This window comes from Tupaia chinensis, unplaced genomic scaffold (genome assembly GCF_000334495.1).
Source record: "Tupaia chinensis unplaced genomic scaffold, TupChi_1.0 Scaffold000288_2, whole genome shotgun sequence".
Classification (NCBI taxonomy): domain Eukaryota; kingdom Metazoa; phylum Chordata; class Mammalia; order Scandentia; family Tupaiidae; genus Tupaia; species Tupaia belangeri.
In genome coordinates, this window is record NW_006159773.1 from 3,395,346 (window position 1) to 3,423,191 (window position 27,846).

The window sequence follows — 27,846 nt, forward strand, 5'->3', positions numbered from 1 at the left end:
GAGGCAGAGTTTGAACAGTAATATGAGCAGCAGGAAGGAGCTGTAAATACAGATGAAACGCTCAACTCCTGCTGTGTGATCTGATTCCAGGGACCCCTGGTTTATTGTTGAACATCTTATGGATTAGCACAATGATCCCTTAGAGTATGGCTGGAAAGGAGGAAGAAAAAGTTAATTATAACTTAGTATAAGTTCAGTGGATCCATTGACATGTTCTTGCAAGCGTAAGATAGGGAAAATAATTGTCTTCCACTATTTGAGCTACATGTTAAATTTTATGATGAATTGGTTAGAAATTCCTGGAATATTCAGGAATGGAGTTGGTGTAGGAGAAGGTATCCAAAATGTAAATATGTGTTTATTGCCTCTCCACGAGTCTCTAGAGAACAACTCTTTTCTTGTGCTTGGCGATGGGAAGAATGTATTTTGTGTGTGCTTTAATAAAGCTGTACTTAAGTTAGCCAAGCATTCTCTAAAGAACTTTGATCCTTCATGTTCTTTGCATCTGGGAATAGTGTGTGCTCAGGGAGAGTAGGTCTGGTGAGGTAGAGAGTAGATTTGGGCTGGGCAGTTCCTATGAAGGGATGAATGAAAAAGGAAAGAAGGCACTCCAGATGGTTCCATGGACCTGGTAAGGTTAAGGAGGGAATACCTCTGGCAGAAGTTGGGGCAGGGAGGGGTGGAGTTTGAATATCAAGTGGCTTTGGTGGCTAGAAAGGCCTTGATGGCATGATATGTGGGAACAGCAGCTATAGACTCCAGGCATCAAAGTATTTTTAATTTGATTACTATTACATGTGTTTGTGATTTTAAGTGTTATAGTGAACTATACTAAAACAAAACAAAAAAACAAAAATAAAAAAACCCTTTTTTTCCTTCTGTCAAGAAAAGTAGGGACCAGCAGTTAGCGTAATGGCTATGTTGCTAGACTCCCACGTAGTCGACCGTGGTTCGAGTCCTGGACCTGGTGGCCTAAACTCACACCGGGCGCGTGTGCGTGCGTGCCCAAGATCCCGAGAGGAGAATGGAGGAGAAGGGAGTGCGGCGTGGCCATCCCCCCGGGGGGTGATTTCTCGCTTTCTATCTCTCTGTCTTTCTCTGTATCTCTATCTGTCTGGTGAGTGCACATGCCCTATAGCAAACACCTCTCCAAAAAAAAAAAACCTCTCCAAAAAAAAAAAAAGAAAGTAAAATAATTTATTACTAACCTTTTGTATCAGAATACTTGTCAGCATTTACTTTAAATATATCTTATGTTGTCAAGATTCGGGAACGAGAAGAAAGAAGGAAGAAAGAACGAGAAGAAAAAGAAGAATATGAAGCGAAATTGGAAGCTGAAATGAAAAGTTATAACCCCTGGGGGAAAGGTGGAGGTGGTGCTCCTCTCAGAGATGCCAAAGGAAATCTGATAAGTATGTTATTTTCCTTGACTTACTGCTTTTGAAATAAATTATTTTTTCTTTTTTAAGGGGGGAAGTAGGAAGAAATGGGAATCCTAGCCTGTAAGGAAAAGTCTCTTTTTATGTAGCTTAATGCAAAAGAAGTTTTTTTTTTTTTTTTTTTGAGCGGTTTTTGCTATAGGACGTGTGCACTCGCCAGACAGACAGAGACAGACAGACAGAAAGCGAGAAATCACCCCCCAGGGGGGATGGTCACGCCGCAATCCCTTCTCCTCCATTCTCCTCTTGGGATCTTGGGCACGCACGCACACACGCACACACGCCCAGCTTGAGTTTTAAGCCACCGGGTCCGGGACGCGAACCGCGGTCGACTACATGGGAGTCCAGGGACATAGCCATTATGCTAACTGCTGGTTCCCCAAAAGAAGTATTCTGATAAGAAAATAGCAGAAGTTAGAAAACCTTCCTTCAGAGTACTTTCCATTTTTATTAAAATCTTCTGTCTTCTTATAACCTCACTGCATAGAAAAAGCTCATGTTGGTTGATAAATGTTTACCTAAATTAGTACTTATTTTCTATATTTTCTAGTAAAAATAATAAAACCTATAGTTCTAGTTTTTTTTCTTTTTTCTTTTTTTTTTTTTTTTTTTTTGCTAGCGTAGATCTTTAAAATAAATGATTTAGGATAGTTGTGGGAAGGAATCTTACATTTAGTTTGTATGTGCAGTATGTCTGCTTAATGCAAGGACTCCTTTAAAGAAAGGAATAAAGACCTGATCTTAGAAACTTTCTGTGGGTTGTAGAATTATGCTGATTTATCTTTAAATTATGTACTATATATATTAAGATAATCTTTGGTTAGCTTTTAGCTAGGCAGGATACAAGTTGAGCAAAGATAAATTTGTAAATTGTTGAATTAGAAATGAGAAATAAAGGATATTAGAAAAATACATACCATAATGGTAAAATTATAGTTTGCATATTCTTTATGTGTAATATGTTGTTACAAGGATAGGTGGACCATTGAATCAGAAGATTGTTTTGATACCGAATTATTAGAATTCTTACATAAGATTTCTTTGGTTCTTTATTAAATATTGGGTTGTTGGAAAAATCATGATGTGTTTTTTCTGTTTTTCTATGTAAAATACATTAGGACTTTCCTGACAACCCAATACTATTAAAAAAATAGATTTGAGACCTACTTAATAACATAACTTTGTTTTTTTTCTTTCCAAAGATTTGTTCTTTTCCTATTTTAACCTCAATGAATACTTTCCTCACAGGTTTTGGAAGACTGGGATTCTTGTTAATTTTTTTAAAGATTAAATTATTTTAGGTGATGCATAAATGAACATTTTTCTTGTTTTAATAGTTAAGTGTTCATTTGGATATATATTATAAAGTCACTGGATTTTCATTGATGGCTAGTGCTTTCCTTTTAAATTTATCCTGTACCACCCCAGGGCATACTAGTTAAGATATCTGGATCCTACATGGCCGACTGTGTGGTTTTAGTCCTGGACCTGGCAGTTTGAAAAACATGCTGTATGTGTTTGTATACATGCCCAGAATCCTGCAATGAGGAAGGATGGAGGAGAAGGAATTGTAGCATGAACATGCCCCATGAGAAACATTTACTTCCTCTCTGTCAACTATACATGCCTTCTGACAAAAGTTTTAAAAATAAATAAATAAAGTTATTGGGTCAGCAGATGGTGTGATGGTTATGTTGCTGGACTCCCCCGTAGTCGACTGAGGTTTGAGTCCCAGACCCGGTGGCTTAAATTCATACCAGGTGCACGTGCGTGTGTGCCCAAGAGGCTGAGAGGAGAGTGGAGGAGAGGAATTGCGACATGGCCATCTTCCCTTGGAGGCGATTTCTTGCTTTCTCTCTCTCTCTATCTCTTTCTGGCGAGTGCACACACCTGATAGCAAAAATCTTTTATTAAAAAAAAAAAAGGAAAGTTATTACTTAAATTAAAGGTATCAGTCCAGGCACTTCATGAAAAGTACTATAACAAACAACCTTGAATTCCCGGAGGCATTATAAGTTCACTTCTCACTTATTCACATTTTGTTGCCATTTGGATGGTTCTCCTCCAAAGATGATCAGGGATTCAGAGCCCTTCTATTGTGCCCCTCCTCCACTTTACTTCTAGTTGTACAGATAAAGTTCAGGGTAGAGACAACAAGTTGAGGATTTTGTTGGGGCCTGGCCTGGAAGTGGAGGGTTATCATCACCTTCGCCTCTGTTCCATTGTTTAGACTTAGTTATAGGATTCTAGTATTGAGTGCTTGGGAAGCTGGGGAATTTAGATTTCCTCATGACCAGAAGGAGGACATGGAATTGATAGCCAGTCTTTAGGAAATTTACACCAGTTATAGTAGTGCAGGCAAAAGTGGTGTCTGTATGTGATTCTAGAGCATATGGGGTGTCCTAGGTTTGGATCTGGGGTTGAACTACTTTCTGCCACATGAGATGTAACTTTCTATGCATAGTAGTTAACCACTGAGCTGTGGACTGGACCTAAATCCCAGTGAGACTTAGCAACTGATTTTAGTAACCACCACCACCATCATAGTCAGGATGCAGAGCATCTCATATGCTGCAAAAAGTTATCTTTTTCTGTTTACTGGCTTCCAGCCCTCTTACCCAACCAGTTACCCCTGCCAACCTATGGTCTGCTTTGTGGTACAATAGTATTACCTTTTGTTTGTGATATTTTTCTTTTAACATAAAATAAAAATTTGAGCATATGTCACTAGATTATTTCTTTTTAATACTGAACAGTATTGCATTGCATGTAGGTACCATAATTGTTTATCCATTTACCAGCTGATGAACATTTGGCTTGTGTGAAACTTAAGGATATTATTAATGAAACAATAGTAAACATTCACTTGCGGGACTTTGTATGAAAATAAATTTTCATTTCTCTTGGGTAAGTGCCTAGAAATGGGATTGATGGGTCACATCTTAAATGTGTATGACTTTGTAAGAATCTGCCAGTCTATTTTCCAAATTGGTAGTGCCATTTTGCATTTCTTGCAGAAAAGCATCAGATTTACAGTGGCTCTGAATTTTCATCATACCTAAAATTGCATTTTGTTGGAATTTTAGCCATTCTGTTAAGTATATAGTGATAGTTCACTGTTTTTTTTTTTGGAGAGGTTTTTGCTATAGGGTGTGTGCGCTCGCCAGACAGACAGAGAGAGACAGAGAGACAGAAAGCAAGAAATCACCCCCCCCCCAGGTGGGGTGGTCACGCTGCAATCCCTAGCGGCTTGAAAAACATGTCAGGCATGTGTGTGTGCATGACCAAGATCCTGAGAGGAGGATGAAGGGGAAGGGATTGCCACATGGTCATCCTCTCTTGGGGGGAGGGGATGCTTTCTCACTTTCCTTCTCTGTCTGTCTCTGGCAAGTGCACATGCCATATAGCAAATAAAAAAGCTTAGCCTTATAATGCTAGCAGTTTCATGTGATGTGATATGATGAGCTATATTTAAAATGAAGTCTCATATTTGCAGCTGGTAAATGACATTCTTGACCAAAGTGGATTTTTTTTTAAATTATTTTTTAGCTGGTTTGACACCTTATATTACACCACTTCACAGAGATGAACCAGTTAATTGACAAGATCGACAAATCATTTTTCCCCATAAAAATGTGTATTTGTTATGATTAGTAAATCTTAAATCTTAAAGTCTTAAATATTAAATAATTATGTATTCTGGTGAAATCAATTATTCTTTTATATAATTACATTGGAAATTACTCTAATTGAGAGGTCCATATATAATCATAACAGTAGGTTATGATGTGTTAATTGATTCTGAAGTTTATTTTAGTGTTTATTTACATATAGGATATGTACCGCTTAATGTGTGGTGCTTATAGTTGACTATCAGAATGAGATTGCAGTCTCTAAGACTCTCACTGGTTTGGCAAAAGAGTTCTGGGTATCATCTGAAGAAGTGAACTCACTGTATATGAGAAAATGGAAAAATACCATGTCTAATAGTCAGTGACTTCTTTCTTATTTATATAGACCAGTCTTAGGCTGCTCAGGTGAATTGAATGACAGTGTTACTTGCTTTATTTTGTTTCACTTTTAGATTTTGCGTGGACCACAGCTATTAACTCATGGTCTCAGCTTTTCTATCTTTCAGCTTACCTCCCATTTTCAGATATATCCTAAGATTTGCTGATTATTTCATGAATACCTACCTGCCTTCCAATCTATTGTATTTGGGAATCTTCTTATAATCAGCCGATATTTGTGAATTCACAGAATTCCCTCTCTCTTGCATTTATAGTTTTTTCTATTCATTTCTTCCTTTCCGCCTCTCAATGTGCTTAGGTCATTTGTATTTTTTTTTTTTAAGGTATTTTTTTCTAGAGCACAGGCGCTGCCAGAAAGAGACAGAGAGAGAGAGAAAGTGAGAAATCACCTCCCAGGAAGGATGGCCTTGCTATAATCCCTTCTCTTCCAATCTCCTCTTAGGATTTTGGTCATACACAGACATACACCTGTGTAACTTTCAAGCTGCCAGGTCCAGGACTGGAACCATGGTCGGCTTATGTGGAAGTCCAGCACCTTATCCACTATGCCAACTGCTGGCCCCAGGTCATTATATTCTAAACCATGAGCAAATACTCTGCTCTTGACCATGCTACATCAACAAAACATATTCAAAAGGTAGTCTGAGTTTGTTGCCACTAATTCTTACACCCTTTTATTACTTCTTCTGTAATATGACTTCTAGTTTCCATCCCTCTACTGATGCTCCATTAAAAAAAAAAATGATGCCATAATTTCAACATAATGATTTTTTAAAAATGTATTTATTTAATTTAATTTTTTATTTCATTTTCTTTTATACATTCAATCACATTATTATTTGGCTTACAAAATGGATATTTCAACAGGTGAATATTTCTTCCTAGTACAGTTGATAAAACTACAAAATATCTTCAACAGATAATACCACATTTCTTTGTGCCATTAATGCTTTGACTCCCTATTTTACTTAGTTCTTATCTTCTTAGAAGTAGATTGACAATTTCTTCTTCTAAATCCTCATTATAGCCAACATTCAGTGGATGGGTATTATGAAGTAAGTTAGATTCTAGATCATGTAAACATGATCTTTCTTCTAAGAATTATCTTCTGTCTGTGTGTGTTCTTTGAATTAGATGCACTCACTTCTGCTACTCCTGTGTTGCTCTTTAACTTTTCTCTGCAGACACCCTTCAAGTCCTTTTCTCTGCCCCTGACTACTCTTAAAACTCTTTTATTTCCAGCCCATTTTCTGTATCTCTGCACTTGGTGTTTGATAGATATTTTTATACCTACCATGAAAAATCAAACTTATTAGGTTGGTACAGAAGTGATTGCGGTTTTGCATTGTTGAAATTTATTATTTCATATTAGATACATTCTTAAATTAACATGGTTATTATATTATTTTAATGTGCATTTCTTGCTTTTTTTCTGGTAATGACTTGTTACTTGCTATTAATTTTATATGTATTTTAGACTATGGAAATTATGTTAGAAAAAAGCAAATTAAAGCAGCTTTCTTATTTGAGTTCAAAATGGGTCATAAAGCAGTGGAGACAACTCACAACATCAACAATGCATTGGCACAGGAACTGCTTAATGAACATACAGTGCAGTGATGGTTCAAGAAGTTTCACAAAGAAGATGAGAGACTTGAAGATGAAGAGCATATTGGCCAGCCATTGAAAGTTGACAGTACCAATTGAGAGCAGTCATCTAAGCTGATCCTCTTCTAGCTAAATGAGAAGTTGTTCAGCGTCTACAATTCTAAGGTCATTCAGCATTTGAAGAAGATTGGGAAGGTGAAAAAGCTCCATAATGGGTGCCTCAAGACCTGAACGAAATAAAAAAATTGTCATTTTTAAGTGTCATCTTCTCTTAATCTTTGCAGCAGCAATGAACTATTTCTTGATCAGATTGTGACATGCAATGAAAAGTGGGTTTTTTTACAATAACTGGTGTTGACCATCTTAGTGGTTGGACCAAGAAGAAGCTCCAGAGCACTTCCCAAAGCCAAACTAGTATGAAGAGAAGGTCATGGTCACTGTCGGGTGGAGTCTGAGCCACTACAGCTTTCTGAATCCTGGCAAAACCGTTATACCTTGAGAAGTATGCTCAGCAACTTGATGAGATGCACCAAAAACTGCAACTGCAGGTGGGATTGGTCTTCTCCATGACAATACCCAACCACATGTTGAACAACTAGTGCCTCAAAAGTTGAACAAATAGGCCATGAAGTTTTTCCTCTTTAACCATATTCACTTTCTTGCCAATCTACCACCATTTTTTTAAGCATCTCAACAAATTTTTGCAGGGAAAATACTTCCACAACTGGCTTGATGCAGAAGATCTTTACAAGAGTTTGTTGAACCCTGAAGAATGCAATTTTTTTTATTCTAGATATGTATTTATTTCTGTTATTTATTTATTTATTTGCATTCATTCACTGTACATCAGTAGAGTATACAAAATGAGATTTTCCATCCAGCATACGTTAAATATTGGCTGAAGCAAATATATCACCGTACATGTTATCATCAACAAATAATTTTCTATTTCTTGTTTCTTACATATTTTACTTTTTTCCCCCTCCTTGATACCCTACCTCTCACCTTCTGCCAACTCCCCTCCTTGTCCCACACTGTCTCTGGTGTCTACAGTTGTTTTCCATGCCTTTTTTTTTTTTTTTTTCACATTTTGTTGATTCTCTAAAGATCTTAATTTAGTCTTTCAATAGCAAGCACAGCTGGTATATACATATTTATGAACACATTTCTGAGGTGTAAACCTCAGTGAGTAAAGTGAACATACTATAAAACAGTACCTTGCTAGGGCTATGTAGCTTACTGCAGTCATTGACTAGGTATTAATAGGTATTTTTTAATGCATATTTTTAATTTCAAAAACAAAGTTCTAATTTTAATACATAAAAATTTAAAAATATTAAGAGAAATTTGCCTAAAACCTGAAGCCAGGAAAAAGGTTAGGATTCAGTTCAAATAGTAGGTAGATGAACCTATCAACAGTTCAAGAGAAAACAAACATCCTTAAATATGGAAATCAAAGCATTAAAGAAAATCAGTAATGTTTTAGTCTAAAGTAAAAAAATTCTATTTCACTAGTTAAGCCTTATGTAATTAATCTCTCTTTTATTGTATTTGCAGTGTTACTGTGGGCTGATCTTTCCATTTAAGCTCTGGAAGTTAACATTCAACTCCGTACTTGTCCCTACCATTAGGCTGGCCATTCTCTTGGTTGTTTCTTGTACTCCTATTTCTGTGTGTCCGACTTTAGTTTTCCTGGTGAAGAGTGGATTTTTATGCTATAGTCTCTTTATTTCTTGTGGGTAAAATGTGTTGATAGTAATGGCCCTTATTTGGATTAATAAAGATGTGTTTGAACCTAGTTATAATGATTTAAAATTCATGGTCCAAAACCACAGTTACTTTTGCAGTAACCTATTGGGTTGTTGGGAAAGTCATGACATATTTTTGCACAGAAAAACAGAAAAAATGTCCTAACTTTCCTAATGACCTAATAATAATTGTCAAATTGAAGTTTCATCTTGGGAACCAGCAGTTAGCGTAATGGCTATGTCACTGGATTCCCACGTAGTCGACCGCGGTTCGCGTCCCGGACCCGGTGGGTTAGAACTCATGCTGGGCGTCTGTACGTGCGTGCCCAAGATCCCAAGAGGAGAATGGAGGAGAAGGGATTGCGGTGTGACCATCCCCCCTGGGGGGTGATTTCTCCCTTTCTGTCTCTATGTCTCTCTCTGTCTGTCTGGTGAGTGCATGCGCCCTATAGCGAAAACCTCTCCAAAAAAAAAAAAAATGAAGTTCATCTTTATTTTTTTTCTGTTAAAGGCATCGTGATTCTGATCACTCACACTAAAAATTGCTGAGTTCTTGGTTCCCCATAGCAAGTCGATTAATAAACTCAATGTAAAGATTCGGCCTCTTCAGTGTTTCTTGAATTCTTGTCATTTTAATTAATACTACCACCATAATTGAGGTTTATTATGTGTACCTGGATTATTGACATTGCCTCATTACTTATTACTGTTCTTTGTTTTTCACATCTGTGGCATAACAAATCAAAACACTGTATGTATTCTGTACTCAGAAATTGAAACTCTGGGTCTGATTGCCGTAGCTGATATTCTTACTCTGCTATTTATTGACTTTGTGGTCTTCAAGCAAATTAATTTTTCATTTATAACACTGGGGTGAGAATAGTAGTCCATAATATAGGTTGTTGTATAATATATAAAAATGGTTGCCATTATTATTTATATTACTTCTGTAACTACCAATACTGTCTTTGTTACCATCTACATAGCAAATTGAGAACCTTCAGTGTTTTAGGATGTTCCAGAATAGGTATCTGGTCTGTAGTTTCTTTCCTTATCTCTCATTGCTCTATTACATGTACTTTGTTTTCTAGTCAAGCTAGATTACATTAATGTGGTCAGAACTCTCTTCATGTTTTACCCCCTTGAAGCTTTTTCTGATGTTGTTCTATTTGTTATGCTTTCCCACTCGTCTTCATCTATAATACTCCTTTCCATTTTCCAAGTCTGAGCTGCCCTCAGTGTTGTAACAAGAAGTGAATTTTCCTGATTCTGAACACCCGTTCTTTTTTGTAACATTCATATGTTATTTGCTATGTTCTGCCTGGTATTCTAATTACAATCTATGTTCAAAATATATTATCAAACATAGCAAGCTTTCTAATAGATACTTTTTAAAAATTTTTATTTAAAAATGAGAGAGTGAGCGTAGGAAAGAGAGAGATTTTTTTCTTTTTCTTTAATCTATTTTTCAGTTTTTAGCTTTTGCTATATGGCATATGTACTTGCCAGAAAGAGAGAGTAAGTGAAAAATCACCCCCCAGGGGAGGATGACCACGCCATAGTCTCTTCTTTCTCCATGTTCCTCTTGGGATTTTGAACATGCATGCATGTGCCCCAGTGTGATTTTTCAAGCCAATGGGTCTGGGATTCAAACCATGAAGTTATGTATTTGGGATCCAGCACCTTAAACTCCACACCACCTGTTGGCCTTGAGAGAGGTAGTTGTTTCTCCTCCTCCTCCTCCTCCTCCTCCTCCTCCTCCTTCCTCTCTGGATCTTGGGCATGCACGCACACATGGCAGCTGCCAGGTCTGGGATTGAACCATAGTAGACTATGTGAGAGTCCAGCAACCTAACCATTACGCCATCTGCTGGTCCCTTGAGAGAGGTATTTTTGACAGCAGCTCACTATGTTGTTATTTTCCTGCCCCAGCCTCCCAGTTGACTTGGGACACAAGTATGTGCCACTATGTCTGGCCTGTTTAGATTGGGAGTCAAATCTGAACCTTGTCTTAGCCCTCCCATTCATATCACCACAGTGGGCCATAAATATTTTTTATATCCAGGATAAAGTTCACTTTTACTGCTGCTATACAGCCCCAGTCTTTTTATGGAGAAAAGCTTATTTTGTTGAAGCTTTTGAGTTCTACATTCACTCAGACCTGTTTATTGACTGTGTATTATTAACTACAATTATTTTGTAGTGCTTTGAGTCAGGAATTGGGAAGAGGTCTTAGCTGATTGGTACTGTCTCCTGGTATCTCCGAGATTGAAATCTACAGTCTGTCAGGGCTACTTCTAAAGGTTTGGCTGGGACTGGAGGAATCCCTTTCCAATATGGCACCTCCCTTGCATAGCTTAGGAGGCCTTGGTTCCTTGCCATGTGGGTCTCTCTATGGGGCTCCTTCAGTGTTCTTGTGATATAGTGGGTGGCTTTCTTCAGAGAGCAATGTATATGTCAAGCAAGGTGGGAGTTGTGTCTTTTATGAAGTAGCCTTGGAAGTCATATACCATCATTTCTGTTGTAATACCGCTCATTAGAAGTGAGTTACCAACTGTGGACTACACTGAAGGAAAACGGAATTGAGCTCCACCTTGGAAGGGAAGATTTTCAGAGACTCAGTGGATATATTTTAAAACTCCACTCCCCATGATTGTGTTTTCATTAGGAGAACTGATGATGTTGGATAAATTTCACCATAACTTGTTTGAGTTGTTGCTATGTTTGTTCCATGTTGAAGAAATTCCAAGTTCTAAAGTAACATAGATAATGTTAATGTGATTTTTATGGGTTGTCAGTAATTTATATATCCCTCATTTATCTACTGATTTTGAGTGTATTTTATATGGCTTTTCTTTCCATCTTAGGTGTTTTGATAATTTTGTTTGTTTTCAAGGTACCAACCTATTGAACTATTCTTAGTTCTGTCCTATTGTTTTTTTTCTCTAATTCCCTATTTTAAGAAAATGTATTAAGCATACCAGTTATAGAAATGTGTTTTATTGAAATAAATGGCTTATTTTTCCCTCTCAGCTGATTTGAATAGGATGCACAGACAAAATGTAGATGCCTACCATAACCCAGATGCAAGAACATATGAAGATAAAAGGGCTGTTGTATCTCTAGACAGAAATTTAGCCACTTCAAATGCTGAGAACCTAGAAGATTCTGCAAATAAAAACTCAGGTTTTTAATCACATTCTATTTTTTTTTCCCCTTTACATTTCTAAATTGTTTGGTAACATTTCTCTTTTGCTCTTTCACAAAGTTCTTACTGTGATTTTGAGAATTTGGTTACTCGGGAAGCATAACAGATTGTTTGTGCTGTTTATAATGCCTTTCTCCATGGTTATTTATTTTTTTTTCTCCATGATTATTTTTGAAAATAAATAGGGAAAGGTAGCTTCTTAGTACTGCGCATTTCTTTTCCGCTTGTAACTTGTTATGTATACTTTAGCTTCTGCTAATATTTTTATTTCGCTGGTCAGGGTAATTTCTTAAATTCAAATACTCTTTTAAACATACATAGTTATTAAATTTAAATACTCTTTTAAAACATACACAGTAATATCTACTTACATCCTTCTTCTTTATTTATTTATTTTTTTTTTAGGTTTTTGCTAAAGCACAAGTATGTTTTCCTGAGAGAGACAGAGAGAGAGAAAGTGAGAAATCACTCCCCAGGGGCGATGGCCATGCAGCAGTCCCTTCTCCATTCTCCTCTTGGGATTTTGAGCATGCACGCACATGTGCCCAACATGATTTTCAAGATACCTGGTCTGGGGGAACCAGCAGTTAGTGTAATGGTTGTGTCGCTGGATTCCCACGTGGTCGACTGCGGTTTGTGTCCCGGACCCGGTGGCTTAGAACTCACGCCGGGTGCATGTGCGTGCATGCCCAAGATCCCGAGAGGAGAGTGGAGGAGAAGGGATTGTGGCGTGACCATCCCCCCTGGGGGGTGATTTCTCGCTTTCTGTCTCTATGTCTCTCTCTGTCTGTCTGGCGAGCGTACACGCCCTATAGTGAAAAAAACCTCTCCAGAAAAAAAAGATACCTGGTCTGGTATTCAAACCATAGTGGACTATGTGGAAATCCAATCCCTTAACCATCACATTGTCTGCTGATCCCTTTACATCCTTCTTTCTTAACCAAATATCTTTATTTGCTAACAGATAACACCATTCTTTAATTAAAGGTTCTGTAAGTTAGAAATTATTCAGTATCTCCTTTTATTACTTGCCAGGAAAAGTTGTCATCAGCTTTACAAGTATATATGAAAAATGTGTTATATATTTAAAAGTCAAAGAAAGTTTAAAAATCAAAGCTTACACTGTATTTAAATGCCTATAAAAGTAACATTTATTAACAAAATTTACAAAATTCTGTTTTTGTATTTTTACAAAAGGTTTTATTTATACTAGAAAAGAACTTTACATTAGGAAAGTCTAAAATATTCCTGATTGTACAGCCTTTTATTTATTTATTTATTTATTTAACCTTCTTAATGGCTAATAGGTCAAATAGAGCGCTCTGATTAGAGTCACTAGCTCTGTGTCTTTCAAGCCTTTGGTGGTGACATTTATTTCTACAGCCTTTTTGAACCCTTCAGGAGATGGGTTGTTTATTGTTTTGGTGGACTCCTTGTTTTATTGTTTGCTCTCTAATTATGAGAAAATGCTGTTTTACTTTGATCCATGAGAGATTTTCCCCCACTAGATTTAGTTTTGATTTTTGGAGCACTAAAATTGCAACCTTTGCTTTTGATGAAATGATTAATTTGGCTCTTATTGATCTATAGTAAACCAGTATATTTAAAGCATCAAAATTCTTTTTCATATTCTGCTAAGAGAATTTTGGCTTTTTTCTAATTATTTTTTTCTTCTTCTTTCTTTGCTTCTTCTTCCATCTCAGTGCTATAGATCCCTGCTCTGCAATTTTTTTTTTTTTTTATATTCAGTACTTAGTGTACTGTTCTATCCTACCTAGAGTTTTCTCTGTCTTAGAAATACTTTGGGACATCTAGCTCTGCTCACCAAGAAAAAACATGGGAAAATGAAATTTCCATGACCCCTTCCCAAAAGGATGAGTCCAGTGATTGAATATGCCTGGCAAAATTTGTTGACAATAGTCCTTCAATACCACCACCAGGTTTTTGTGCTGGTGGTGTTGCCAGGATGCTTTATTTTAAGAAATTATTTAAAAAAATAATAAAATACTTAAATTTTTCCATTTTATTCATTTATTCATTCATTCATTCATTTGAGAGACTTTTTGCTATAGGGCACTTGTGCTTGCTGGAGAGACAGACAGAGAGCAAGGACCCCCCCCCTCTCGGGGGAATGGTCACACTACAATCCCTTCTCCATTCTCCTCTCAGGATTTTGAGCATGCATGCACATGTACCTGGTGTGAGTTTTAAGCTGATGAATCCAGGATGTGAACTGTGGTCTACTACTGGAAGTTCAGTGGCATAACCATTATGCCATCTGCTGGTCCCCAAATTTCCCTTTTTTAAAAAAGAGTTGAAATTCCTTAAATTAGATTTTTTTTTTCTCTCAGAATTAACTTTTTTAAATAAAAAATAATTATTTTTAGTTTTTTCTGTAGGATATGTGTACTCACCAGAAGCAGAGAGAGGGAAAATAAGAAATCATTCTACAGGGGGACAGCTGCGTGCAGTCCCTCTTCTACATTCTCCTCTAAGGTTCTTGGGCATGCACGGACATGGGCCTTGTGTGATTTCCAGGCTGCTGGGTCTGGGACTCTAACCATGCTGTTGTCATGTGGGATCCAGTGCCTTAACCTGCATGTTACTTCCTGGCCCCAGAATTAACCTAAAATAAAGTTTCTGAAACAAGAAACTATCCAAAGCTACCTAATTGCATTTTTGCCATCATATGTGTATGAGAGCATATGTGTGCTTTTGTACACATGTATGTGTTGCATTAACTCCTTTAAGGGCCTTAGGGAACTCAAATATATCTAAAAATTGAGTATTATAATGTATCCAAGGCTTATTAGCTTTTGATGCTTTGTCTTCATTAGGCTGTTTTTGGAGGCTCTTCGTTGTGTTTATTGTTTTACTTTCTTAGATGAGCTGTCGTTTATGAAGTCCAATAGTAAATTGACTTAAGTTTAGTTTTTGTCTTATTATGATACTTAGATCCTTTTTACATTCTTTTGCATAGAGCAACTGTTTTGCTATTGGTTTTATTTTATTTATTTTTATTTATTTATTTAGTTTTTGGAGAGGTTGTTGCTACAGGGCGTGTGCACTCTCCAGAAAGACAGAGAGAGACAGAGAGACAGAAAGTGAGAAATCCCCCCCCTGGAGGGATGGCCACGCCACAATCCCTTCTCCTCTTGGGATCTTGGGCACACACGCACACGTGCCTGGCAGGAGTTTAAGCCACCGAGTCCAGGACTTGAACCATGGTCGACTACATGGGAGTCCAGCGACATAGCCATTACACCAACTGCTGATCCCAACAATTGATTTTATTTTTATAGTTTATTTTAGAAGGGACTTAATGTCTTTCTTTTTTTTTTTGGAGAGGTTTTTGCTATAGGGTGCGTGCGCTCGCAAGAAAGAGAGAGACAGAGAGACAGAAAGTGAGAAATCCCCCCCCTGGAGGGATGGCCACGCCACAATCCCTTCTCCTCCATTCTCCTCTTGGGATCTTGGGCACGCACGCACATGCGCCCGGCGTGAGTTTAAGCCACCGGGTCCGGGACTTGAACTGTGGTTGACTACATGGGAGTTCAGCGACATAGCCATTACGCTTACGACTAGTCCCAGGACTTAATGTCTTTCTCAAATATTTCTTTTGTAATTGCCCCAAAGGTTTAGAGAATGATCATCAAAGTCAAAGTTACTCTTTAGTTTGGTTTTGCTAGTCAGTTTTTCTACTATGTTTTTGTTAGGAAAATTATATAGCAGAAAAAAAAATTTAGTAAACATTGATTTGGCTTTCTGCCAGCTGTTCAATTAAGCACTAGTAAATTTAAATACAAAGGCAAAATAGACCTGTATGGTAGTCAAACTGCAAAGCAATCTGCCTACATAAAACATGAGTGAGAGAAATATGTGTTTTAGATTGATGGTTTAAACAGTCAGTAACTCAAAAATAAAAAGTTATGTGAGGCTGAAATTTAAATGTAGTTTTTTTTTCTGTGTGCATTCCAAATAGATTACTAGGATTTAATTGTTTTTCAAATATATTTCATGAAATTTTTTAAGAATATGTAACTATGTATAGATAGTATATAACAGTATTTTTATTCATATTTATATCACATTAATTTGATAGTTTTAAAAATAAAAATTATTATAATGATTAAGACTCATTTAATTTAAAAAATTTGGTAGTACGTTCATGTACTTGACAGAGAGATATAGAAAGAGAGCAGAAAAGCAAGTACCACCTATTGGGGTTGGACATGTATCCACATGCACCTAGCATGTTTTTCTTTTATTTTTAGAGAGAGATTTTTTGCTATAGAGTGTGTGCATTTGCTGGAGAGATAGACAGACAGACAGACAGACAGAAGGCAAGAAATCACCTCCCAGGGTGGATGGCCACACTGCAGTTCCATCTCCATTCTCTTCTTGGGTTTTGAGCATGCATGCATACGTGCCTGGCATGAGTTTTAAATTGCTGGGTCCAGGACTTGAACAGTGGTCTATTACGTGGGGAGTCAAGTGATGTAACCATCATGCCATCTACTGGTCCTGTATCTGGCATGTTTTTCAAGCCGCTAGGTTGAGGACCCGAACCGCATAGTTCACCATGTAGGATCCAGTTACCTTAATGACCATACCACCAGCTAGCCCCATTCTAATTTCTTAAAAATGTTTTTATAAGACCAGAAGGTAGTGTAGTAGTTGAGGCACTGGACTCCCACGTGGCAGACTGCAGTTTGATTCCTGGATGCTGGGCATGTGTGTATCCATACCCAAACCCCAGGAAGGGAATAGAAGAGAAGAAATTGTGGTGTGACCACCCCCCCTGGGGGTGATTTTTCACTTTCCCTCTCACTGTCTTTCTCTGGCAAGTGCATGTGCTCTATGGCAAAAACAGTGAAAATAAAATGTTTTAATCTGATTTTCTTATCGTTTAAACTATAGTGGGAAGAATTTTTGTATAGTTTTATTATTTTTTTTAATTGCCAAAGGAAATGTATGCTCGCCTGTGGGGAGGGTGTGAGAAAAAGCACTTATCAATGCGTCATAGGGCAAGGGGCATGCAGTATGTCAGGATCCCTTTGCCTCCACTTCTCCATCCTGTCAGTATTTTGGCATGCATGCACACCTGCTTGTTGTGCCTTCCAAGTCACTAGGGCTGGGATTCAAAGTGCAGTTGGCCATATGGGATACAGCTTTCTATGCACTGCCCTTAATCGCTGTGCTATGAGGCCAGCCCAAAAAGAGTTTTTGAGTTACTGATTTTTAAATTTTTTGAGGTATTTTTGCTATAGGGTGCCAGAGAGATAGAAAGTAAGAAATCATACCCAGGGGAGATGGCCACACCACAATCCCTTCTCTTCTATTCTCTTCTTGAGATTTTGTCACGCACACATATACTTGTGCCTGGCATGAGTTTTAGGTCACCGGGTCTGGAACTCAAACCACAGTTGACCATGTAGGAGTTCAGCACCTTAACCACTATGTCACTTGCTGCCCTCAAATTTTTGATTTTTTAAAATAATTGTAGAAGTTTGAAAATACATGTTACATAATGCATTTTAATATGTAGTTAAGCAGTATTAAATATACTCATATACATAAGGATTTAAATGTATACTTTTTTCCTTTCCATAAATTCTACTTTAAAGCCTTTTAAAGCTGCAATGAGAGGTGTGTAGGCTCTTTGGTTTTACATTTCCTTAGTGTCTTCCTGGTATTACAGAAATAGTATGCCTTTTCAACTATCAGTTTTATTTTGGTCTTACCATTTTCATTCTCTAGTTATTTTTTCATGTGATCTTCGGGTTCTGTTCTCAGCTTTTTCTGATTTTATCCTCTGGACTTCTATAATTATCACAATTTTGCAAAATATGAATTTATTAGCAGACTCTTAATTTTTCAACCTTTACTCTCTAAGCACTGGCTAATAGTATGTTTTACAAAAATGTCCCTTTCTCTAGGTCACATGCAAACACAGAGCTCTCCTTTTGCTCGTGGAAATATATTTGGTGAGCCTCCAACTGAACTTCAGATTAAACAGCAAGAATTATACAAGAATTTTCTTCGTTTTCAGGTAAAATGCTTATGTGATCATGGTTTCAAAGTTTCATAAGAATTTTAGTGAACTAAACTTAAAAAGATTTTATCCACAGGATAAGTTCAAAATGCTGAAATGCCATGCAGTTATCTATCATATCTAATTTTATCAGATATAGTAGTACTAAAACTATATTATTATTTCAGTTATATTTGCAAAAAAAATAAATAAGGAGGCTGACATATGTGATAGGATAGAAGTAGAGGTGGGTGTTAGAAGCCACATAATGGGGTCAGTGTAAGAGATTTGGGAGAATATGATTAATAGGTACAAGAATGCATGTAAACAAATGGAATAGGTTATGGAATGATGTACCATAGCAGAATAAAAAAAATCTTTGACACTTCAATATACACCACTTCTAGTTAATGCAGCGGAAGTTATCCTGTGTGAAAATGTAGTAAATCACATTTGTATTTGGTATTTTTAAATACATCTTTAAAAATAATAATTTAATAAAATATTTTCAGAACCATTGAAACATGTTTGTCACTTATATACTTTGAAAACCATGACCTAGAAATTAGCTTTTCTCTTCCTGTTGAACCACTGTCTAATGTTCCTTCTGGCATTAACTGTGGATTCATTGGGGGTATAATCCATTAATGGTTTACAAACTTGTACTATTTTGTTTTTATAGAGATACAACCCTGAGAGTGTGAACTTTCTTTCTCATGGAGTAATAAAAAAGCAAAAGAGTGTTGAATATGAGATTTCGTTGAATCATAAATGATGTTTTCTTTAGATATGGTATGCTTGGAGAAGTGAATGCATGCATACAGCTTAGTACTGAGTTTTAGGCTTGTACATGTCTAATAGTGTGGGAAAAAAGTGTTAGAAAAAGCCCTAATATATAAAATCATGGGACATGTAAAAAGATTAAGGTTCTTATAGCTCAAAAAATTTATAGTACTCTGTAGAATAATCTTGATGCTAGAGGAAATGAAGATAAGAAAAATGATATGAGGTTCAATAATCTATACCTAACAGTTACTGAAATCTATTAATAACTTAAATCAGTCATGAATACCCAGTACCTATGCTGCCATTCTTCCCTGCCTGATTTTGGAGGATGTGAACTGCCTCTTAGGGCCCTCTTTCTTTCCGATCTGAAGAGTCCGTGTTAGCCTATTTCCTCAGAGTACTTTACACTGTGGGCTCCAGGTAACATTCAAGATGAAAATTTGTTATAAATTCTTGTAACCTAAATCCTCTGGAAGTGATTCATGCATTAGAAAAAATGGTTGTATACTAAAATATTAATTTCACTTGTTTCAGAATACTAACCAAGCCTGGGAACTTTGAGGGATATCATAAGAGCAATCAATTTACAATAAAATAATCATGAATTACTACTTACCTTCCATATGGGGGAACTTTTATGTTCTTTACAGACATTATTTCACTTTAAATCTTTTGAGCATTCCTTTGAGATGTAAAGTTTAATAACTTTGTTACCAGATAAGAAGACTGAGAACAAAAAAAAAATTTCTTAAAATCACAGTCTGCAGGGCAAGTACATGGTGTAGTGGTTATGTTGCTGGACTCCCACATGGTTGACTGCGGTTTAAGTACCAGACCCAGTGGTTTAAAAATCACACCAGGCACATGTGCATGCATGCCCAATATCCTGGGAGTAAAATGGAGGAGAAGGGATTGTGGCACGACTGTCCCCCTTGTGGAGTGATTTCTCACTTTCCCTCTCACTGTCTCTCTGGTGAACACACGTGCCCTGAGGCAAAAACCTCTAAAAAAATAAATAAATCACACAGTCTATAAGTATTTGGTGGAGTTGGACTTTAACTATGGCATTTAACTGTACATCACGTAGCCTCCCTATTAAAATACAGAAAACTGAACAATTTCAGAACTTATTTTTAGAAACTTGCAAAAAAGAGGTACAGATGTTGGATTTATAGGATACCAGGGAAAAAATAAGCAGTATTATAACTTTTTAGGAGTTTTTAAAAATAACTATGGTTAATTCTTCAGATTGAAGAAAAAAAACAAAGAGAGGAAGCAGAGCGAGAGAAACTAAGAATTGCAGAAGAAAAAGAAGAAAAACGGCTTGCAGAACAGAGAGCAAGAATTCAGCAAGAGTATGAAGAGGAACAGGAAAAGAAAAGGGAAAAAGAAGAGGAGGTACATTTATTTCCCCCATATTCTATTTTACTACTTAGTCTGAAAGTGTAATCTTTGTTTTGATTTATCAGATATTTTTTATAAGGGAGAATAACCTTGAGGTTCTCAGATTGAAACCCATTCACTGGACATTATTTTAAGGTAAATGACTTGTTTTTCTTTTTTTTTAATCACCAGAGAGTGCATGTGCTTACAAAGAGATGCCAAAAAACAGAATAAGGGAGAAAGCATCCCTCCCATGGGGTGTGATCTTGCCACAATCTGTTCTCCTTTTCTCCTGATTGAGATATGGGGTACATACGCACATGTGCTGGACTTGTTTTTCAAGCAATTGGGGCCAGGATTCAAACTAATATCAACTATTGGGATCCAGCTTCCTTAACCATTAGACCTTGGGGCCAGACCAAGGGGAATGACTTAATATAAGAAAAGAAATAAACAAGATTTTTTTCTTGGCCAAAAATAGTTATAGGCTGACTGAAGATGTTGTAAAAGATGCCTAGTAGTTTATTGTTTAGCAGACAACTTCTTTATGTTAAAGAACACCATATCATCTGTGTCCTCAATTTATCTTTTTTAAAACAAATTATTTTTATTTATTTACATTTAATCACATGTCTGTACAGTGTACAACATTTCTTTTTCCAGCACGAATACCGTGCATGTCAGTCAAGACAAAGATATTACTATATATATACATTATCATCAGCAAATAGTTTCTCATTTTTTGTCAGTTAAACATGCTTTTACTTCTTTTTTTTTTTCTTCCCCTTTCTCTTCTTTCCCTTCCATACTAAACTTTTTTTTTCACATTTTCATATTGATTCACAAAATATCTTAAACTAAAAATATAGACAAAGCTAAAATCTAGTGACAAGTGCACTGTAATTTTCTTCTGAAATGTGTTTTTTCTCCCTCCATTCCCCCTTTTACTAAAGAGAGGTATAAACTAACTTATTGGCAAAATAGAATAAAATAAAATAAAATTAGGTTAGTCTCAGTTTGTTCTGTTATTTGCGTAAAGCCCCATAAGAATTCAATTTCTGATGCAAGACAACATATACTGTTGTATTATTGAACTTAGGCAAATAGCCATTCTGCCACAAAATAAGAATGCTCACAAATATTTTCTAGTTGCAAAGGGATCAGGAAAGGAGAAAAGTTTGTGTTTCATTTAAAAAATTAACAAATTGCTGAACCTATCAATAACTAACAAGAAAACCGAAATCCTTAAATCTGGAAGACAAAGTGTAGAAGAAAATCAGTAATGTTTTAGACAAAAGTCATAGAATTATATTTCACTAGTTCATTCTCATGTAATCTCTCTTTTGTTGAATTTGCAGTGTTACTGTGATCTGATCTTTCTGGTTAAATGCTGGAAGTTAATATTCAGCATTATTATTGATGTTTCCAAACTTGTCCCTACCATTAAATCAGCCTTTTTCTTGGTCATTTTTTTTGTCTCTTATTTCTGTCTGTCTGTATTAGTTTCGCTGGTATAGTACTCCCTTCAGAACTTCTTGAAGAGCTGGTCTGGTGTTAGTAAATTCTTTCAGGTTTTGTTTATCTGAGAATGTTTTGGGCTTTTCATCCCATATGAAGGATAATCTTGCCAGGTATAGTATTCTTGGTTGAAATTGTTTTTCACTTAACACTTTGAATATATTTTTCCATTCTTTCCTTGGTTGTATTGTTTCTGATGAGAGGTCCGATATTAGTCTGATGGGATAGCCTTTGAAAGTAACCTGATGTTTTTGTCTTGCCACTTTCAGTGTCTTGTTTTTGTCTGTGGTTTTGGTCAATCTGACTATAATGTGCCTTGGAGAAGATGCTCTTCGGTTGATTCTGTGTGGGGTCCTTTGTACTTCTTGGGTTTGGACATTTGAATGCCTCTCTAGGTTTTTAAGGTTTTCTTCCAGGATTTCAAGAAATAGATTATCAATGCCCTGATTAACTTCTTAACCTTCTGGGTTACTGATTATCTGTATGTTTGAGTGTCTAATGTATCTACTATTACTTGTATATTATTCTTTTTTTTTTTTGGTTATTTTCTCACTCTTTTTGGTGAAATTTTCTAGGTCAGAGGTTCTGTCTTCTACATTTGAGATTCAGTCTTCTGCATGATCTAATCTGCTTTGAATACTTTCAAGGGAGTTTTGATTTCCTGTATTACAGACTTCATCTCTAAGAGTTCCATTTGATTCTTTTATATGGTGTATATTTCCTCTTTAAGATCATGCAAGAACTTCTTCACCTCCTGGAACTTGTCTCTTTTCTCCTGTACCTTCTGGAGTTTGTTGTCTCTCTTCTCTTGCATCTCTGTTAGCTTTGTTACTATAAATATTCTTAATTCTTTATCTGTTATTTCCATGAGTTCCATTGTACTGTCTGTGGATGGTGAAGGGCTATTATTTTCCTTTGGGGGAGAGATATTTTCTTGGTTTCTCATATTTCTTGTGCTTCTGCAGTGGTTTCTGGTCATCTGATGGATTATACTTTTCTTCCTACCTTTTTGGAGTTAATTCTTAGTATTAGAGGTGTGTGGGAGGAGATAACCCACAGTATCTTTGCAGTTCTGTTTCCCTGATGCTTACCAAGCAGCCTGTACTTTTGTTGATGGAACTGGATATTACAAAGACCTCCTAGTTTCTAAAGAACAGATGTACCTGGGCTGAACTGGGGTTTCAACACAGCATTCAGAGGTGTGTGGGAGGAGATAAGCTGTGCTCTCTGCAGCCCCCTATCTCTCCCTGCTGCTCACTTTGCAATCTCTCTTCTCTGATTTTTAGTCATTTGGTGTTATATTCACGTCTGGGGAATTTATTGGAGATTTCTGCTGCTGTAAGCTCGTATGCTTCATTTTAATGTGAGGTACTTCTATGCTAGTTTCTTCTCTTCTACTGTGTTTTGCAATGTGTTATCCACAGAAAGATACTTGAATTTGGATTTATGACCATGAGTTACCTCCTTTCTCTAGCAGTTCAGTGGCGATTGAGGTTTTTCTATGACCCTAAAAGTACTCAGATGTTTTGCTACTAAGCACCCAGACCTGTCTAGACACTCAATCTGTGGAAGCTGAGAAGCAAGGTGAGAAAGTCAGGTAAAAGAAAAGGAAACAAATGGAAAAAGACCCCCCCACACACACACACACACGGGGTGGATTTTTTTTATATTTCGCCATGCGAAAGGGGCAGGGTCGGACCCACCTCAGATGTACATGGATTCTGAAATTAACAAGAAAAGGAGAGATCAGAGATAAGAGACAGTACTTACAGATTTTAAACACACACACACATGCACACACACATATATGTAAGAAAAAAATTTTGAGAGAAAGGGGAAAGAGAATCAGAGACAGAGAGAAGACAGACTGCCCTATCTTGCTTTGCTAGGCTGGAAGATGAAGTCTGGAGCAGAGACTTTTCATTTAAAGGGGCAGGGCTGAGCCCACCTCAGATGTACATGGATTCTCGCTTCACTAGGTATTGGGCTGGAAGACCTCAATTTATCTCTTTATTTCAGACAAATAAAACAGTTTTAAATTTTTTAAGTTTTACCAGAAGGCGTATGGGCTTACCAGAGACAGCAAGCAAGTGAGAGAGGGAGAGGGAGAGGGAGAAAGCACACCCAATGGGGCATGGTCATGTCTCATGCTTTCTCCATTTCTCCATCTTGTTGGAATTTGAGGCGCGCATACCTGATATGTTTTTCATGTCTCTGGGGCCAGGATTCAAGCTGTCTGGTCAACCGTATGGGATCCAGCTCCCTTTACCATGAGAGCACAGCAGCAAATTTTTAGGATATATATATGAAGTATGTATTTTTCTCTTTATTTGAAGCAAAGGCTAAAAAACGAAGAGCTTATTCGATTAGCCGAAGAAAGACGAAAAGAAGCAGAAAGAAAGAAGAAAGAAGAAGAAGAAAAACACAACCTGCAACTTCAGCATTACTATGAAAGAGAAAATAAGATTGGGGAAGAAACAAAGGTAAACTTCAGAGAAAAATGTCTATCAAACTGGTATTTCAACTCACTTTTCATTGTGAGAGTGGCGGAATTGTTAGAAAAGGAGAAAGAGGAAGAGATGCTTTTGTTCCTCCTCTCTGTCTTACTACTTACCTGGGTGCAGCACACTGGACTTCCTATGTGAGATGCTGTCACTGTGCTTTTTTTCCCTGCCTATGAATGGAATGTTTTTTTATCCATTTCTATGGTGGCTCTACTCAAGAGTATGGTCTGTAGACCTGTACCCTGCAAACTGTTGTGGTTCATGACAAGTCTAAATACAGAAATAGAGAGTAAGTCTGTGGAAACTAATTCTTTTAAGCATTTGGAAACTTTCATGGCAACTTTTCAAATAATCTCGTTTCTTCAATCTATTAGTAAAAACTATAGGTTTTTATATTTTATATGAATATAAATACTGAATTTCATCTGCCTTAAAATTTCTTTTCATTTATCAAATAATTCATTCTTACTCTCTTTTACACACTGTCCCTGATAGATTGGAAATAAAAGACCGCAGACTGGTTTTCAAGTTTATGTCTGAGATAGAGGTTTGACACTCAGAGTTAGGTGCATGAAGCACAATTGTTGGTTAGAGGTTTCTTCTCTAGAAAGTTCATTGGCTTTATATGAGGATCTACTTCACACCTTGGCTCATATTTTAAAGTTATATTTAACATTTTATATGCATGGATATAATTGATAATGTGTTAGAAATACACATTCGTAGGTTCTTACCAATAAGGTATTTGACATGGGTCCAGGAATCTGTATTAACAACTTAGAGCTTTGGATGCAGTTGTCCTGGAGACCTCTGCATCTTTTTTTTTTTTTTTTTTTTTTTTTGATATATCAAGAGTATATGTGCACTCAGTGGAGGGGGGGAGAGAGAGAAAGAAAGCACCCTTCATGGAGGATGGTCATGCCACATTCCCTTTTCTTCAATTTCTCCTCCTTTTTGGGATTTCGGGGGTACATGCATACATGCCTGACATGTTTTTCAAGCTGCCCAGTCCTGGACTTAGCTGTGGACTCAGTCTGGACTCAGCCATATAATGTCCAGCCATCTTAACTACCACACCATAGGCTGACCTGTAGGCTTTCTGTCTCCTTTATATATTGAAAAACCCTATATATCTTATGAGGTTGGTCCAATTTAATGTGAGAATTTTGTTTTCAGATATATTTATCTATTTATTATTTTTTTAAGAGAGGTTCTTGCTATAGGGCACGTATGCTTGCCAAAGAGACAGAGAGACAGACAGAAAGCAAGAAATCATCCCCAATAGGGGATGGCCATGCCGTAATCCCTTCTCCTCCATTTTCTCTCGGGAATTTGGGCACACGCACATGTGCTGGTATGAATTTTAAGCCACCTGGGCTGGGATGTGAACTGCGATTGACTATATGGGAGTCCTGTGACATAACCATTATGCAATCCGCTGGTCCTAGATATTTATATTTATTCAAATATTATTTCTTTAAGCAGGAGTCACAAAGATGTTCCCTTTCTCTGGTGTGCTCCTCTTGTCATTAGGATGCTGTTTAGTATACTATTCAGTGTGTATATTACTGCATGTAACATGAGTGACTTCTGATGGCTCAAATATGCTATTTTATTTTTCATTCCAGAGTTTTATGGTGTTAGAAATAAGTATTTATAATTAGAATTTCCTCAAAATTGTTTCAGAAAGAACTTATAAGTAAAATCTGTACTTTTTTGTTTGTGTTTGTTTTATGAACAGTATTTTCATTCTTTGGATGAAAATTTGATACACAGTTTTTTAGCTTTTTAAAGTAAATTATTTGAATATCTTATAATTAACTTTTTAATTAATGAAGTTTATTTTTTGAGAGGTTATAGGTTCACAGCAAAATTGAGCAGAAAGTATATCATTTAAGAATGAAAGTTATTGAGCCAGAAGGAGGCATAGGGGGTTGGGTGCTAGATCCCAAATGGCTGAGTGTATGGTTTGAATCCCAGACCCAGCAGCTAGAAAAACATGTTGGGTGCACGTTCCTACATGCCCAAAATCCCAAGAGGAGTATGGAGAAAAAGGGACTGTGGTGTGGCCATCCGTCTGGGGGAGGTGCTTTCCTACTTTCTCTCTGTAGAGTGTCTATGACCTATAGCAGAACTGAAAAACAAACAAACAACAACAAAAAAGGTTGTTTCTCACAATCGTGTTCTGACAGTTTCTTACTATGTTTATAAAAATGATATTTCTTGGTCCAGCAGGTAGCATGGTAGTTAAGGTAACTGGACTGCCACGTGGCCTATCGTAGTTTGAGCCACAGACCTGATTGCTTGAAGTCACGCTGAGAACAAGTGTGTGTGTGCCCAAAATTCCAGGAGGAGAAAGAATATTGCAACATGGCCATCCGCTCTGGGGGTGGGGGAGGGGATGGGGGTGATTTCTTACTTTTCCCCTTATTGACTCTTCTCTGTCTCTCTCCCACTAGCACATGTGCCCTATGTTAAATAAATAAAACAAAATCAAGCCTTAGGAAAAAGCGATATTTCTTAAAAGATATATAATTTTATGAGGTTATAGTCGAATTGTAAAGTCCTGTGAAGTTTTAAATCAGCTTTATAACACTAAATACATTTTTCCCTCAATTCTGAAGTTAACATTACTGGTTTGCTGTCGTTTTTTATAATTTATGTATGCCCAATATATATTTTGTCTATTCTTAAGTTTTGACCACTGTATGACCATATTTTATATTTTATTTAGCATGTATATTTATTTAGTTTGTTGCCTTTTTTAAATTAGAGTATTATGATCTCTTAAATAGGGACTTTAAATCCACTTAGTAAATTCCAATTTTTTTTTATTACATTCACTGAATTTCTTTTGTGGTTTGTTTTTGCTTTTTAGATATTACTTGTTTTCTTGTTAGGTGTACTATGCTTTGTTTGCTTCATCTTCTACAGTACTTTAGAAGGTTTATATCATCTTTATAATTCTGATTCTGGTCACCTAGAGGCTTTTAAAAATGTTTATCTTTCATATATTTCAAATTTTACCAAAGTCAGCAGTAAAAATAACATGCAGTTTTCTGCCATGCAGAATGTCACCATATATTCTGGTCTGAGTGTTTGTGGGCTTTTAGAACCCAGATAATGATTATTGCATTTTTGGGGGGAGTTTTTATGTCTTTGGTATTTTGATTTTAATGTGAAGTTGAGAACTATTAGCTTTAATACACTGTACACTGAAATCCAATTTTATTTTCTTAAGACATAGGACCCCACGATGATCTGAAAAACATCCTAATTTATGATGGTGACAAGGAATCTACATTTTAGAGAATGATTTATATTGCCTTTCAGAAAAGGAATCTTGGGAACCAGCAGTTAGCATAATGGCTATGTCGGTGGACTCCCACGTAGTCGACCGCGGTTCGCGTCCCGGACCCAGTGACTTAAAACTCACGCCGGGCACATGTGCGTGCGTGCCCAAGATCCCGAGAGGAGAATGGAGGAGAAGGGATTGCGGCGTGACCATCCTCCCTGGGGGGTGATTTCTCGCTTTCTGTTTCTATGTCTCTTTCTGTCTGTCTGGCGAGCACATGTGCCCTATAGCA

At 36.8% G+C, this 27,846-nt stretch overlaps 1 protein-coding gene across 1 annotated transcript in view; it reads left to right on the plus strand.

The window, feature by feature from the left end:
- The window catches only part of CSPP1 (centrosome and spindle pole associated protein 1), a 154,710-nt gene that overhangs the window by 93,622 nt on the left and 33,242 nt on the right, over positions 1-27,846 (plus strand). The window contains exons 18-21 of the mRNA XM_006150462.3: positions 11,860-12,012; positions 17,974-18,086; positions 20,103-20,252; positions 24,092-24,238. Coding sequence (XP_006150524.1) covers positions 11,860-12,012; positions 17,974-18,086; positions 20,103-20,252; positions 24,092-24,238 — 563 coding nt within the window. The remainder of the gene's footprint in view (positions 1-11,859; positions 12,013-17,973; positions 18,087-20,102; positions 20,253-24,091; positions 24,239-27,846) is intronic.